This window comes from Asparagus officinalis, chromosome 3 (genome assembly GCF_001876935.1).
Source record: "Asparagus officinalis chromosome 3, Aspof.V1, whole genome shotgun sequence".
NCBI classification, from domain to species: domain Eukaryota; kingdom Viridiplantae; phylum Streptophyta; class Magnoliopsida; order Asparagales; family Asparagaceae; genus Asparagus; species Asparagus officinalis.
The window spans coordinates 79,359,310-79,372,666 of NC_033796.1; the positions used below are offsets into that span (position 1 = coordinate 79,359,310).

At 48.3% G+C, this 13,357-nt stretch overlaps 1 protein-coding gene across 1 annotated transcript; it reads left to right on the forward strand.

The window, feature by feature from the left end:
* LOC109834379 lies at nucleotides 1,101-6,454 on the forward strand. The gene is made up of 7 exons (XM_020402385.1): nucleotides 1,101-1,197; nucleotides 1,967-2,076; nucleotides 2,379-4,595; nucleotides 4,682-4,876; nucleotides 4,956-5,330; nucleotides 5,410-5,565; nucleotides 5,642-6,454. The coding sequence occupies exons 2-7, from the start codon at nucleotides 1,974-1,976 to the stop codon at nucleotides 6,388-6,390; spliced, it is 3,795 nt and encodes a 1,264-aa protein (XP_020257974.1). The 5' UTR covers nucleotides 1,101-1,197; nucleotides 1,967-1,973; the 3' UTR covers nucleotides 6,391-6,454.

Here is a 13,357-nt window from a genome sequence, read left to right on the forward strand (position 1 = left end):
CTTTGGGTTCATCCGGATTTGATCGGAGACGAACAGTGGACTGGGACCTCTTCCAAGAAGAAGTCAAAAGGGAAAGGCAAATCTTGTTATGGGGTGTCCGCTATTCCAGGAAGAGACGATGAGGAAATTCCTGCCTTCCCACTTTCCGAAGATGAACAGGAAGCCCTTGCAACTCGGAGCGGTAACGAGTATCATTACAAGTACCCGGATGCTTCTGAGCAATTAGGTACCAACACTCCTCCGTCCAAGACATTGGCAGAGCTGGGAATAGCAGCAATTCCCCTGACGCCTATAGCCGCGGAAAGAGTCCAACAGAAGGAGAAAGGAAAAGAGCCTTTACGCCAGGAGACCCAAAACCCGAGGCAGTCTCGATTCAATCATCCGATTGGAAGAGACAAACCGGGGAATGCGAGCTCTCCACCTCATTTCGACATCATGGCGCAATTAGCCAATATCCCGGCTAGGATAACCCTTTACGAGTTATTGCGCCTATCCAAGGATACAAGGAAAGCGCTGCAAGAAGCCTTGAGTGACTCTGAAGCTTTTCTAACTCGGATCAAGCCATCCCCTGAAGGGCCAGAGCCATCAGCTCAGCATTGCAACCTAGCGGCGCATCATTTCCCATGCATCTCCTTCACTAAAGAGGATATGCAAACAAAGAACTCGAAGCATGATCGGCCCTTGTACTTCACCGGGCACATTGGCTCCAGCATGGTCAACCGGATCCAAGTTGATCCGGGTTCCGCTGTTAGCATAATGCCATTCCGATTGATGCATCATCTCGGAATCCCGACGAGTAAATTAGCCTCCACTGGCACTACGATTTATGGATTCAACACCACTCGGCAATGCCGAGACACCCTTGGGGGTGTCTCGGCAATGCCGAGACACCCCTAGGGGTGTTTCTCCCCTAGTTTTGTCTTGTTCCTTTTTTTGGCCTCTTGTGCATGGTCCCCCCCTCCTTTATTTTGAATTTCAAGAGAGAACCCCACCCCCAAAACCGAATTCTTTCCCCCCATTTTCGGTTTTCTTTCTTCTTCCTCCCCCTCTTTCCTCCATTGATTTGCTCTTGAGAACCCTTCAATCCCTTAAAAGATTCGGGATTTTGACGGGTACCCATTTGCCGGAATCTTCTCCTCTTTCAAACGAGGGTCTTGGCCTCCATTTCCGAGCCCGAAGGAAAACTCCTTTGACTTGGTAAGTTTTTCTTCACAAACCCCTTATTTTCTTGCAAAGATCATGTCTTTATGCTTGTAATAGATAAGGGTTTATGGATGAAATAAGCATTTGGGGGGTTTTATTGCAAAAACCGAAACTATAGGGGTTTATTTGCAAAATTCGTGGGTCTGAAATTTTGGGGGCTCTTATGCAAACATGAACTGAAATTTGGGAGGCTTGGGTTCGTGTTTGTTTCTTCAAGAAATGGGGGTGCTTTGTGTAAGAGGGTTAAAGAACTGTTTGAGGGGTTTATTTGCAAAACAGTCCCTAAATATTTGGAGGGGCTTATTGTCAAAAGAGCCACGAATTTGGGGCTGAAATCCAAGAAGTTTAAACCCCCGACCCTTGATCGAATTTTTGGTAAAAGCATATGGATGCAAAACCAAAAGTTCATGGAGGGACTTTTATGTAAAATTGACCAAATTCTGCAAAAGGGCTTATTTGCAAAATTTGATCAAAATTATAGGGTACCGGGATGTTCGATGATCAAGTATGATGACCATAACCCGAGTCATACGTGTCCTTGACCTGAATTTGGCCTTGAGCACGAGGGGTATTTTGGGTATTTCACCAAAATTTTCCGCGAAATGACGATTATCGTTTCGCGTGCACGAAATTCGTAGGCTTAATTAGACTTTAACTACAAAATCCTATTTGTTATTAGGATTTCGAGTCCAAGTGCTTAATTTCCCTTCTTCCGATATTTCGTGTATATATATCGTACCTGATGTACTGCTCTTCATTGCAGATTCACGATGTCTCCCCGTCGGTCTCGTCTTTCCGGGAGTCACCCTTGCTCGCAGCATGGCGTGGAGGAGGCTCCTACGACATCATCTCCAGTGACCTCTTGCTTTGGGGGTAAGAATCTTATATATATTTTTTTCTTTTATCCCGGATTGACCTCTCGCGGGTCATGACGGAAGAACCGATACCCCTCCCGCGGGGGTTAAGGTTTCGGACTTGCTTTGCTTAGCCAATTCAAGTCCTCGGTTATATTGGGGCGATCTCGTGTTGCCTTACACCTTATAGGTCGGTATATGTTATCACGGTGTCTACGTGATGACGCATACCGTTCTCCCGGTGTAGGGCACTCGAAATCGAATAATCTCGTCTTGCGTTTATGACATGGATTTTCTGACTCCATCTTTGCTTTGTTGCAGTTGAGTTTCCCGGGGGTAGTCTCCCTCATCATGCCCCTACCGGTTGTAGTAGGGAAGTGTTTTCTTCGGCTTCTGCCAGGCAGATCATCGATCCCCTTCCGCAGTTCGACAGAGATCGCTCAGACGAGTTCTGTCGCTTGATAAAGGATGGAGGGCGTCACTGTTTACGCCAACTTATCACCGATGCTCCTCTCACCGCAGACGCCACTTCTACTGAAGCTTTAAAGAAGCCGGGTTTTCTATTCGGGGATCGCACCGAAGATCCTGCCGCGCTGACTCTTGCTGAGGAGCACTGGCTTACCCTTGACGAGGGAGCTCTTTTATATATCCCCTCTATTCCTCGCCAGTGCTCTTTTACTGACTTGGAGAAACAGGCTGTGGGGCGACAGATGTCCTGGCCTCTTACCAATGCTGTTACACACGTTCAGTGCGGATACATTTCTCATCACAAGAGTCCCGGTTCTCTGGGGTATCAATCCATTTGTGGCCTTCGACCCGGGATCATGGGTCTTGACACTGCACCTCCAGGCGAGGTATCGGCGGCCGCTCTCACCGTGAGGAATCGTTTAGCTCATCTGGGAAGACAATTACCTCGACTGGATTACCGATGTTATGGTTGGGCTTCCTCACTGGCTAAGGGATGGTGGACCCGTTTGACCAGTTATGTTCTGGGACGCTGGGAGAGAGACTTGAAGGGTAGTGGATTATATACGCCCATACGGGCTACTATGTATGGACTTCCCGTTAGCTGCCGTCACTTCTTGGCATTGCTCGAGACATATATGCCTGATAGTAATACCTTCTTGACCAGTGGCGGAGAGCTAGGGTTGGCTCTTCATGAGATGCACCAGGTTTCCGGGCTTTCGATGGGAGATTGCCCGTATCAGGAATACTTCCCTTCTAACCAACAGTTGGAGTGTTTGAAGAAGGATACTCCCGATGTGTATGACACTCTCTGGGACCTCACCTGTCATTATCACACCTGTTTGCTCCAGAGTTCTCCTCCAGCGAAGACGAAGAGGAAGATCAGCTTGAAGCAGTTTGCTGTTTACCTGTTTCCTAACTTGGAGGATGATTCCGAGGAGTCCATACATGAGTTAGGCGTTTTGACCCCTGCCGCTATTAATGAGCTGATGGAGAAGAATGAAACTCATTCTTATACCATTGCTAGTGCCGAGGGGGCTTTTCCGGCCGGGACTAAGTTTCGATCGTTCCTCTATCATGCCCAGAAGTCTATCGATCCTCGGTCTCTGTTAGCTGGCTACCTTGCTCTTTGGCTGAAGAAGTGTGTTGTTCCATATCAGTCTTCAGACGCTCTACCCCTCGAGGTGCTCTTCCCTGCGGTCCAGCTAGCTTATGGGAGGGAGCTTTCTCTGCTTCCAGCGATGGTTGCCAGCATCCATTGCGGGCTTAGGGGTGTAGTTCGTGTTCTTACCCAAGTGGGTTCTAAACCCTCGACTGAGCTTACCTGCCCGAAGGTTGAGCTGCCCTACGCTTATTTGATGGCGTGGTTCGTTCTTCACCGTCCGGACTTGATGTCGGCGCCCAGCGCCGTTGATGTTCCCGTTCCTTTCCTACAGCTGTTGGAGGAGAGTAGATGGGTTGGGAAGAAATTTGAAGATGTACAAAAAGAACTTCGAGTTCGCAGGAACTGGGAGTTCTTCAAATGCTTCCCTCGCTTTTCGGGACGTTATGGCGAGGAGTTGACTGATATGGAGAAACCCCGAACTAACCGGACTGCTCTCGACGTCGGTTGTTTCCGCTGGTTGGTGAACATCCGAGTCGGGTATCTTGTTCTCCGGGTGAAGGACCGCTGCCACATAGAGCCTTACCTTCCCTGCCGTTTCGCACGTCAGTTTGGCTATGACCAACTATACGTTGGGAATCCGAGTCGTAGTTTGCGTGTTGAGGGAGGACTCGTTGACGGCGTACGGGCGTGGTTATGGACCATGGTTGGCTGCACCGGGGCTCAGTTTGCTCTTCCCTCCTATAAACGCAAGCCGATGATTACCTTCCTCAGCTGTAAATGGTTCCTCTCTGCCGATGAATCCATAAGTGTGAGGAGTCTTTCGGAACTAGAATCCGATCACTTGGTTCAATCTGCTATGATGGCTGCTCGCAGGGCTGAGCCTGCTCAGAGACAGAGGAAGAAGTCCACCGGAATTCCCGAAGGGGAGTATGCAGATATAGATACCGACCAAGCAGAACTTGATACAGGTTTGTCATGCTCTTTGATCCTCTTTCTCGACTTCAATTGGTATTGGCGAAAGATCTGGTTCATGAGATGATTCTTGTTGTTTCAGGTGGGGTAGCCGACGACCATGGGTCGCTCGCTTCCCGTCGTGCGAAATCCAAGTTTGGTGGCCAAACTTCGCATGACCGCCCCGTTGGTTCTATGAGGGGTGATCCTTCGAAAAGGAAAAAGATTGCCCATAAACCTCATGTTGATCAGCGCTCCCATGGGGTAGATTCAGGAGGCTTTGCCGACGGGGAGGAAGGTAACATTTTGTTGTACCCACTTTTATTGCTTTAAGATGATTTACCTTCCGGGATCCCTGATCCTGTTTCATAATTCAGGGTTCTTCGAGGAGGGCGAGCTTCCACCAGGTCCGGTATTCTCTGGGGCTGACAACATGGACTGCTTCATGCAGCAGGTGTGCGACGCCCTTCGTGATGGCTCCCTGGGCATTGATCTGAACATCGATCTTGGGCAGGCAGATGGTGTTGATCCCACCGGTTCATTTTCAGATATACCTACATCCGGTGCTGCAGGTGTTGCGACAGAAGGGCCAGACGGGGATGGGGCCTCCCCTATTGCAGATTTCGAAGAGCAGGGATATGTTCCTGCACCGGTCTTCCCGAGACCTGACTCTGGACTGTTAGCCGATATGTTAGCTGAACAAGCTCCCACCGGGACTGTGAGACCACTCTTTGAGAGTGATTCATCCACAGGTATATATCCAATTTCCTCTCTTCTTTGCTTGTCTCAGTCTCCATTTTGACTAATAAAGAAGTGCAACTATATGACCAGGCGCTGTACCTGATTCTGCTATAGCTTCGGGTGTTTTCCCGCCTTCGCCTAATACGACTGACTTGCCCACGAGGGTTGATATACCTTCCATGAGCATTCCTGTCGTTACTTCGGAGCCTGTCGAACCCCAACCCGAGGGGATTTCCGCCGGTATAGGTATACCTCGAATTTCCCTTAGGGTCTTTTCGATTGTATTTAATAGTTTCTTGACCTCCCATACTGCTGCTTGCAGGTTCTCGACCGTCTCTATATGAGCAGGTCCATGCTCTCTTGGCCGATACCAATCCAGATGGGGATGTCTTCCGCACTGACCTCGGCTTCTTTACTGCCTTTTATAACGGCGTGATTGATAAGCTTCTGCACAGAGGGTCTTCTTTTGATCAGTTCAGGCGTTCCTTCTCCCGTCACATGATGATGATGAGGGAAGAGGGATATCCGGATTTGGCCGATTCCTTTACAGCTGATTTCGCTGCCCTGGAGTCAGAGATTCGAGAGCTGAGGGAGTTGAAGGCTGGTGGAGCTCCCTCTTTTGCATCTTCTCAGGTGGAGGATAGGTTGACGCAGTGGCATGAACTGCGATCTTCCGTTGGCAGCGAGCTTCGATCACGTGAGCGCACTGTCGAGCAGCTGATGGCCTCTCTGGCGAGGAAAGACACCAGCAGAGCTGAGTTAGTGAGCTCCTTAGATTCCACTCGTGCAGAGATAGCTAGACTGAAGGAGGCCTTGGAACGCGCCGAAGAATCTGCCGCTACCATTTCTGAGGAACTGGTTGGGTTGGAGCGTTCTCGTGAATGGACACTCGACAGGCTGGGATCAGTGCAGGAGGGGTTGATGAAGCTACGACACGAAGCCGCAGAGGTTCTCAACAGTTCCGAAGATTCTGTCCGAGCTAGCCTGCAGGCGGAGTTCGAGCAGGACTATATGGACAGGCTCTCTGGTTTAGAGTCTCATATTCTTAGCCGTCGGTTGCCTTCGGACTAACGAGCTTTTGTTGTATGCTTTTGACTTGATTTATTAATAGAAAATCCGCATTTGCTTCTTTTGTGTTTTCTCTGTATCTCTTCCGAATGACAGATTTATGGGATTTTTGGCAAACCCCCAGCCATCAACGGGTTTGAGGTGCCTTTACCGATTACCGTTTGAATCGGGCTAGCATGCGGATTGTCGAAATCCGTTCCGCATGTAACGTTGTGCTGAGAGAGTAAACTCTCTGAGGCTTTGTGCTATGATCTTGAATACATAGGCTTCGTCTTTCTCACGGGAATAGACTACCCGGCAACGCGTGTTAGGCGTTGACTTTGGGGTTTTTGGCAAACCCCCAGCCTTCAACGGGTTTGATGTGCCTTTACCGATCACCGTTTGAATCGGGCTAGCATGCGGATTATCGAAATCCGTTCCGTATGTAACGTTGTGCTAAAGGAATGAACTCCCTTAGACTTGCTGCTACGACTTCGAATACGTAGACTTTGCCCTTGTTACGGGAATAGGCTACCCGGCAACACGTGTTAGGTGTTGACTTATCCCTACTTAGGATTCGGGATAAAATTCCCCACGCACCAAGTGCGCGGATTGGAAGTTGAAAGTTGTGTCAAAATAGGAGAGGAAGAATTTTATATTCTATCTCCCGCTGGAAAGGAAACTTGAGGTGGGATTCCCCACCCCCAGTATCTGGAAGGATGAACTGGGAATGGGATCTCCACTCCGAGCACCCGGAATGATGAACTGGGAGTGGGGTCGCCACTCCGAGCATCGGAAAGGTCCGAGGAGAGGAAGAATTTTATATTCTATCTCCCGCTGGAAAGGAAACTTGAGGTGGGATTCCCCACCCCCAGTATCTGGAAGGATGAACTGGGAATGGGATCTCCACTCCGAGCACCCGGAATGATGAACTGGGAGTGGGGTCGCCACTCCGAGCATCGGAAAGGTCCGAGGAGAGGAAGAATTTTATATTCTATCTCCCGGTGGAAAGGAAACTCGAGGTGGCACACCCCCAGAATCCGAAAGGCTCAAACGACCCTAACTGTCGTAAGGTTTGGTCATTTGACTCTGAAGAGGAAGAATTTTATATTCTATCTTCAGCTGGAAAGGAAACTCGAGGTGGCACACCCCCAGAATCCGAAAGGCTCAAACGACCCTAACTGTCGTAAGGTTTGGTCATTTGACTCTGAAGAGGAAGAATTTTATATTCTATCTTCAGAACTGGAGAGGAAGAATTTTATATTCTATCTCCAGCAAAAGAGGGAAACTCGAGGTGGGATCTCCACCTCCAGAATCCGCAGGATGAAACTAGAAGTGGGATCTCCACTCCGAGAATCGGAAAGTTCAAACGACCCTAACTGTCGTAAGGTTTGGTCATTTGAACAAAAGATGACTCGGTCTTAGTCTCGACCAGGGTAAGTTGTGACTAAGCGAGGGTTCGAGATGACCCTAACTGTCGTAAGGTTTGGTCATTCGGGAGTTTGAAAGTGGACCTCTCGTTCATTGAAGGAATCGAGAGGGGACTTTGGCTTTGGTCCTAACTGTCGTAAGGTTTGACCAAGTGGGAAATTTGGAACGATCACAACTACGTGAAAGTTTGACCGCCCGATTTGTGGACCTCTCGTTCGTTGAAGGAATCGAGAGGGGACTTTGGCTTTGGTCCTAACTGTCGTAAGGTTTGACCGAGTGAGGAATGTGTGGCGAAGACTATGAGTAATCGAACACCAATGAAAGTTTTGTGAGGGAAAATTAATCCCTCGAATGATTGGATCTCATCTGATGAGGGTTAGAGTCTGACAAACTAGAACATTCGGGGTTCGAATGTGGACTTCTTGTTCATCTCTCTTATACCGACCAGGTTATCCCTAAGAATACCCCAATGTGGTATTCTTCCGGGAACTTCCCGATACATCAGCTCCTTCTGAAAGGTGCTAAGGATAGTACCTCTTCAGGAATTTGCCATTTATTGGCATCATCAGCCGATCACCATCTTTGGTGACTAGGCGATAGGCGCCGTTTGAGTAGACTGTTTCTACTACGAACGGTCCTTCCCATTTGGGCTCGAACTTGCCCTTCTTCTTGGAGCTCAGGTTCATAGGATGTCTTTCAGTTAAGACCAAATCCCCTTCCTTAAAACTCCTTTGTCGAACCTTTTTGTCGAAGGCTCGAGAAATTCTGGCTTGGTAGAACTCGATATGCTGTTGAGCCTCCAGGCGCTTTTCATCGAGCATCTCGAGTTCTTCGAGGCGCTTTTGATGCTGTTCTTCGGTCGTCATTTGGGTTGTAAGGGCGATCCGAAGAGATGGAATTTGAACTTCCAAAGGGAGAACGGCTTCACATCCATATACTAATGAATACGGGGTTGCACCGGTTGGTGTACGTACCGTGGTACGATAGGCCCATAGTGCTGCACCGAGCTTGTCATCCCAATCTCGCTTGTTACTTTTCACAAGCTTTGACAAAAGTTTTATGATAGTCTTGTTGAAGGCTTCAGCTAATCCATTTGCTGTGGGATTATAAGCCGTTGATGAGATGTCCTGAATTTTGAATTTTTCGCAGAACCTTATGAAGGCGTTGCTGACAAACTGAGGACCATTGTCATGTATGATTCGTCTTGGAACACCATGCCTGTAAATGATGTGGTGCTTGATGAATCCAATGACGTTGCTCGTCTTAACTTCTCTGAGTGGAATTGCTTCAGCCCATTTGGAGAAGTAATCGGTAATCGCCAGGATGAACCGGTCGCCTTTGATCGAAGGGGGATTTATAGGACCAACAATGTCCATTCCCCAAGTCTCGAACGGCCAAGATGTTACCGAGGGATGCAGATGCTCCGGAGGTTGGTGCATATAATTCGCATGTACTTGACACGCATGACACTTCCGGGCATATGTGATTGCTTCGCTCATCATGTGAGGCCAGAAATATCCCATTCTTCTGATGCGATCATAAAGCTTGGGGCCAGGCTCGTGCGCGCCACACTCCCCTTCATGTGCCTCTCTAAGCACTTCTTGGGCTTCTTTGGTTGATAGGCAACGCAATATCAGCCCATCGTACCCCCTGCGGTATAGCGTTCGATTCTCTGTATTGTAGTAGAATCTGGGTGCTCTTCGCCGGATTGACTCTCTTTCCTTCACATCTTCTGGCAAGATTCCATGCAAGACGTAGTCGATGATGGGGAAACGCCAATCTCGTGGTTCGAACTCGATTTGAGTAGCGTGTACCTCTTGAACTTCTTCTTCCTCGGCATCTTCACTGTAAAGCGGCACTAGGAGTTGGTGAGTTCTTACCGTAACAAACTGCTCTGTTTCGGGAGGCTGCGCTAGTGACACGGCCAATGCGGCCAACGCATCTGCATAGGTATTCTGTAGCCGTGGAATATGTTCGATGAAGAATCCTTCAAATGATTCCGCTATCTCCACTGCCATCTTATGGTATGGAATTAAATCCTGACTTCGGACTTCATATTCTCCTTGGACTTGCTTGACTATTAGTTGAGAATCGCCGAAGGCTTCGAGATACTCAACCCCCAGCTCCTTAGCGAAGTTGAGTCCAATAATCAGTGCATTATACTCTGCCACATTATTTGAACATGGCTTGGTTAATGAATAGGCTCGGGGCATCACGTGTTTTCCTGGGGAAACTAAGACCACTCCAACCCCGGAGGAGACCTTAGAACGTCCAGGAGTATCTGTGACAAGAGCTGCTCGAGAGGCGCCATCGAAGTATAAACGCCACACTTGTTGGTGTGAAGTTGCGTTGACCTCGTGGGTTTCATCAGGTAGGTCGTCGTATATCTCGGCAGGATCCGTAGTTGGATTAGCTGCGAGGAGATCGCATATGGCCTGTCCTTTGACCGACTTCTGTTGCTTGAAATGCAAGTCGTATTGGGACAAGAGTAAGGCCCATTTTGCTAACCGCCAGCTCATGGAAGCGGGTTGAGTCATGAATACTCGAACCGGATTAACTTTAGAGATGACGTAAATGGTCTGCCCGACCAGATAATGTCGCATCTTCTGAATGGCGAACACCAAGGCGAGGCATTCCCTCTCAATCATAGGATATCGAGACTCGGCGCCCACCATGGTTCGGCTCAAGTAATACACTGCCTGCTCGTGACCGTTATCGTCATCTTGTGCAAGCAATGCACTTAATGAATGGCTCGTCGCCTTGACATAAATCAAGAACGGTTTGCCCGATTTCGGTGCAACGAGTACGGGAGGTTTTGAGAGATATTCTTTAATGCTCTCGAATGCTTTCTGACAAGCTTCATCCCATACAAATGATACGCCCTTCTTTGCGAGCTTGGAGAATGGCTGGCATTTTCCTGAGAGGTTCGAAATGAACCGACGGATATAAGCCAATCGCCCCTGCAATCCTCTGAGCTCCCTGAGGTTTCTCGGAGGTTGTAATTCATTGATCGCCTTTACCTTATCAGGATCGATGTGGATACCTTTGGTGGTGACGACGAATCCCAGGAATTTTCCACTCGACATTCCGAGGAAAGACTTGGTAGGATTCATCTTCAACTGATGGGCTCGCATTAAGTCGAACATGGTCTTTAAGTCTTTGATGTGATCCTTTTTATCACGACTTTTCACGACCAGATCATCTACGTAGCATTCAACAGTCTTTCGGAGATGATCCTGAAAGATCTTTGACATAGCTCGTTGATATGTAGCACCTGCGTTCTTTAAGCCGAAGGGCATAACTGTGTAACAGAAGACACCGAGGGGCGTTCTGAATGCGGTGTGCTTTTCATCATCCGGATGCATCTTTATCTGGTTATAACCAGAGAAACCATCCATGAAAGACATCCTCTCGAACCCACACGTATTGTCGATGATGACATCCGTGATGGGGAGGGGAAAATCATCTTTTGGGCAAGCAGTGTTGAGATCCCGAAAGTCGATACAAATCCTGACTTTCCCGTTCTTCTTAAGGACTGGGACAATATTGGCTAGCCATTCTGGATGTTGCTCCTCTCGAACGAAGCCCGAGTCAATAAGCTTCTTGACCTCGGATTCGATCGCCTCCATCATTTGCGGACGAAACCGTCTTTGTTGTTGTTTGACTGGTTTGGCATCCATCTTGATATTGAGACGATGTACTGCTACGTTCGGGTCGAGTCCTGGCATGTCTTCATAATTCCAGGCGAACACGTCAATGTACTCCTTGATAAGAGAGATTAACTCTTCTTTCTCATCGGGTAGAAGACTATCGCTAATGAATATCGGTTTAGGATTTTCCTCAGTTCCCATATTCACCTGGAGTACTTGATCTTCGGTAGGAGGCTCTCTTTGCTCGAACCTATCACCATACTGCATGTTTAGGTGGTGAACCCAAGGATCTTCCCATGTTGGCATCTGGTCGTCTTCCTCTATTGCGGTAGGATCGACCGTGACCATATTTGACATCAACCTTTTGAACGTCTCGCCAAGGCTAGTGTCGGAACCCCCAGCCGAAGAGTCGGAAGAGTACCCGTTTCTAGCCTTGTTAGCGATCTGATCAATGATTTGCCAGCAACATTCGTCGTCGGATGAGGAGACGTAGCCGAGACCTCTTTTATAGCGATAATAATCATCGGGTTTTCCCTTCGGTACATAGGCCATTCGAGGTGGAACTCGTGGGCCTCGACCAAAGAAAAGACCTTCTCCGAGTGTGAAGTCATACCCATACTTTTCCATCATATCGCGCGCTTTTGCGTCATATCTGAATAGATGAGGAGCAGGTTTATCTTCATCTTCTTCTTCTTCTAAGAAGTGATCGGGTGTCGGAGCTTCTTTTCCTTTGCCGTAGACGACTTCTTTTCCACTCCATTTTCCCGCGGGGATGACAAGCGTCGCTCCGCATGGATCTTGTACCTGCTTTTTCGTCAGACAAAATGACTGAAGAGGCATATGCAGGTCAGGATTATCACAAAGCTCTTTAGTGACGTCATCAAGACACATCGAATACTCTAAATCATCGTTTATTGATAGTTCTTCGGCAAGTTGCCAATTACAACTATTCTCCGATGATTCTTCATCATCAAGATTGATTACAATGGGTACAATGTCATTAAGTACAAAACCACCATCGTAATCAAGCCCAGTTTCGGTATCAGCTTCATCTCCGCTGTCCGTTCCTTGGGCCGGTGATTCAGTATCGGATTCAGCGCCGTATAGAAGGGAATCGGTGAAATAGTTTTCCAATCCCTTAAACGGTTGCTTATCCGCGACCACCGTCTTGACTTCGTTATTCAAGTCTATGTACTTGAGGCATTGATGCAGAGTTGACGGAACTATAAGGTTACCGTGGATCCAAGGTCGACCCAACAGTAAGTTATAGGACGTTTCTGCATCGATGACATAACAAGTAACTTCTGATTTTAAATCTCCGATCTGGCACTTGATTCGGATCTTCCCCAAGGGTCTAGACCCGCTGGTGTTGAATCCATAAATCGTAGTGCCAGTGGAGGCTAATTTACTCGTCGGGATTCCGAGATGATGCATCAATCGGAATGGCATTATGCTAACAGCGGAACCCGGATCAACTTGGATCCGGTTGACCATGCTGGAGCCAATGTGCCCGGTGAAGTACAAGGGCCGATCATGCTTCGAGTTCTTTGTTTGCATATCCTCTTTAGTGAAGGAGATGCATGGGAAATGATGCGCCGCTAGGTTGCAATGCTGAGCTGATGGCTCTGGCCCTTCAGGGGATGGCTTGATCCGAGTTAGAAAAGCTTCTGAATCGCTCAAAGCCTCCTGTAATGCTTTCCTTGTATCCTTGGACAGGCGCAATAACTCGTAAAGGGTTATCCTAGCCGGGATATTGGCTAATTGCGCCATGATGTCGAAATGAGGTGGAGAGCTCGCATTCCCCGGTTTGTCTCTTCCAATCGGATGATTGAATCGAGACTGCCTCGGGTTTTGGGTCTCCTGGCGTAAAGGCTCTTTTCCTTTCTCCTTCTGTTGGACTCTTTCCGCGG

What these genes read in the sequence shown, in the direction of transcription:
- LOC109834379 (XM_020402385.1), top strand. Translation starts at nt 1,974, where the DNA reads ATGTCTCCCCGTCGGTCTCGTCTTTCCGGGAGTCACCCTTGCTCGCAG. An exon ending in AGTGACCTCTTGCTTTGGGG is followed by an intron (nt 2,077 to 2,378) that starts GTAAGAATCTTA and finishes GCTTTGTTGCAG; the next exon opens with TTGAGTTTCCCGGGGGTAGT. An exon ending in CCAAGCAGAACTTGATACAG is followed by an intron (nt 4,596 to 4,681) that starts GTTTGTCATGCT and finishes TTGTTGTTTCAG; the next exon opens with GTGGGGTAGCCGACGACCAT.